The sequence below is a fragment of the Orycteropus afer genome, unplaced genomic scaffold, assembly GCF_000298275.1.
Source record: "Orycteropus afer afer isolate SDZICR_OR568_19922 unplaced genomic scaffold, OryAfe1.0 scaffold00539, whole genome shotgun sequence".
Lineage (NCBI taxonomy): Eukaryota > Metazoa > Chordata > Mammalia > Tubulidentata > Orycteropodidae > Orycteropus > Orycteropus afer.
The window spans coordinates 1521874-1523797 of record NW_006922126.1 but is presented as its reverse complement, the minus strand read 5'-3'; the positions used below and the strand labels follow the sequence as shown (position 1 = coordinate 1523797).

General features: G+C 60.9%; 1 protein-coding gene across 1 annotated transcript in view; it reads right to left on the bottom strand.

Annotated features, from left to right (window-relative positions):
- MAEA (macrophage erythroblast attacher, E3 ubiquitin ligase) overlaps positions 1-1924 on the bottom strand; it is a 42475-nt gene that overhangs the window by 466 nt on the left and 40085 nt on the right. Inside the window, exons 7-8 of the mRNA XM_042782949.1 lie at positions 1520-1653; positions 136-331 (exon numbers count right to left, since the gene is read on the bottom strand). Coding sequence (XP_042638883.1) covers positions 136-331; positions 1520-1653 — 330 coding nt within the window. The remainder of the gene's footprint in view (positions 1-135; positions 332-1519; positions 1654-1924) is intronic.

Here is a 1924-nt window from a genome sequence, read left to right as displayed (position 1 = left end):
ATTATGGCCACAGACGTAACCGTCAGCAGCACCATGGCACCCACGCTGCTCCCTCTGGGCCCCCTCATGTTATGGCCGCGGACATATCTGTCAGGCAGGATCATGGCACCCACGCCGCCCCCGGCAGCCCCTCACGTTATAGCCGTAGACGTAGCCATTAGGCAGCATCATGGGGGGGTTGTTCTCATTCATCACGTCGCCAGAGATCTTGCAGACCAGGCGGGAGTTGGCGCAGTGGGCCATGGGCAGGGGCTGGGCCAGCTTGTTGAGGGACCGGCTGCACACGGGGCAGTCGGGGCTCTTGGAGCTGCCGTCTTCCTTGTAGCACTGTCTGCGTAGCAGGTTAAGGAAGCCTTGGGGGCTGCCCGCGTGCAGAAGGCAAGTGGCCTGGGAACATGCCAGTGCTATCCTCTGCCCCAGGCCCAGGGCAGAAGTGGCACATGTTCACTTTTAAGGAAAAGACAACACCCACACCCACCAGAAACAAAGCCCCATGAAGACTCAGGTTAAAGCAGCACACGTGGGCACCCACAGTGTGGGGCCCTTGGGAATCTAGGCTACAGTGGTGGTGGGGAAACCCCTGCCTCAGGAGCCTCTGGCTGGGAAGGGAGCAGAGAGGGGAGTAGCAGGAAGAGCCAGGGTGTGAGTGCTGCTCGTCGGGATCACGGCCCTCTTGGTCCCCGGGAAGTGCTGACCCTGCACCCTGCCTACGGCCATCCTCGTGGACTTCAGGGCAGGCTGTGAGCAACTTAACAGGCTCTAAGTCCGAAGAGCGGTCCACAGGGAGTGACAAGGACTGTCACATGAAGGACTGACTGCCTGATGGTGCCCAGATGAGAGGACGGTGAGAACAGATGACTGAGGGGCAGCCAGCCTCTTGGGAAGGGGTAGCCGGTAGGCCTGGTGGAAAGAAACTGCAGGAGCAGTCCCAGGGGACCGTGTGGAGGGGACAGTGTGGCCTGAGTGCCCTTGGCAGGGTGCGTGCTGCAAGACGGACCTGCAGATGCCACAGCTGGAGTGCTGTGTGGCTCTCCTACGACAGGGAGGCTGCCGAAGGACGGCCCCCACAGCGTGAGCTCGTTTGAAAAGGCAAGACACGAAACCCGAGTTGGCCAGAATGTCAGGGGTTCCAGCCCACTCAAATGCTTGGGGGTTCTCGGAAATAAGAAGGGAAGCCATCCCGAGCACTGACCTCGCAGCTGTCGTCTGCCCCAACGCTTGCCATTCAAGCAACATACCGTGCATCTGGGAACGCCTCAGGTGGTGGTGGTGAGGGGAGAGCACACGGTCACGGACACAGCGGAGACGCCACATCATGAGTGTGGGCTCTTCCTAAAACCAGACTGGTCGAGACCCCGGCTCCAGCTAGCAGGGCCTGAGAGCACCGGCCTCAGTGCGGGACGCTGCACTTTGTTTTTCACGGCACGAGACAGAAGTTGAGCCAGTGCAAGATGGAGTCTAGGGAGCTGAGATCAGAGAACGGGGCGGCAGCCGGAAGCGCGTGCGTGGCTAAGGATACGGGGTCTTGATGGCCGAGAGGCCGGCCTGCAGCGTGAGGGTGAAGACGGAGTTGTTGCCCAGCTGGTGCAGCCGGTAGTTGTCGTACCGGAACTGCTGGATCAGCATCCGCCACCGGGCCGGGTCCAGAAGGTCCTGGGAGAAAAGCGGACACAGAGGCTCGGAGAGGCCCTCTGAGGGCAGCTCAGTGGACCAAGCGTCCAGGCTGTGAACCCCAGGGACAGTTTAAGAAACGGGTGGTGGTGCTGTCAGCGGAAAGAACCCTGATCTGAAACGTTCTCCACGGAGATGAAAAACAACACAGCGAGTCCAGAACCACGTCCAACCCGCTGCCGTCGAGGTGCACGACTCAGGGGCTCAGACTGAGGGACCTTGAGGTTGGAGCACAGCTGCGCCCAGGTGCACA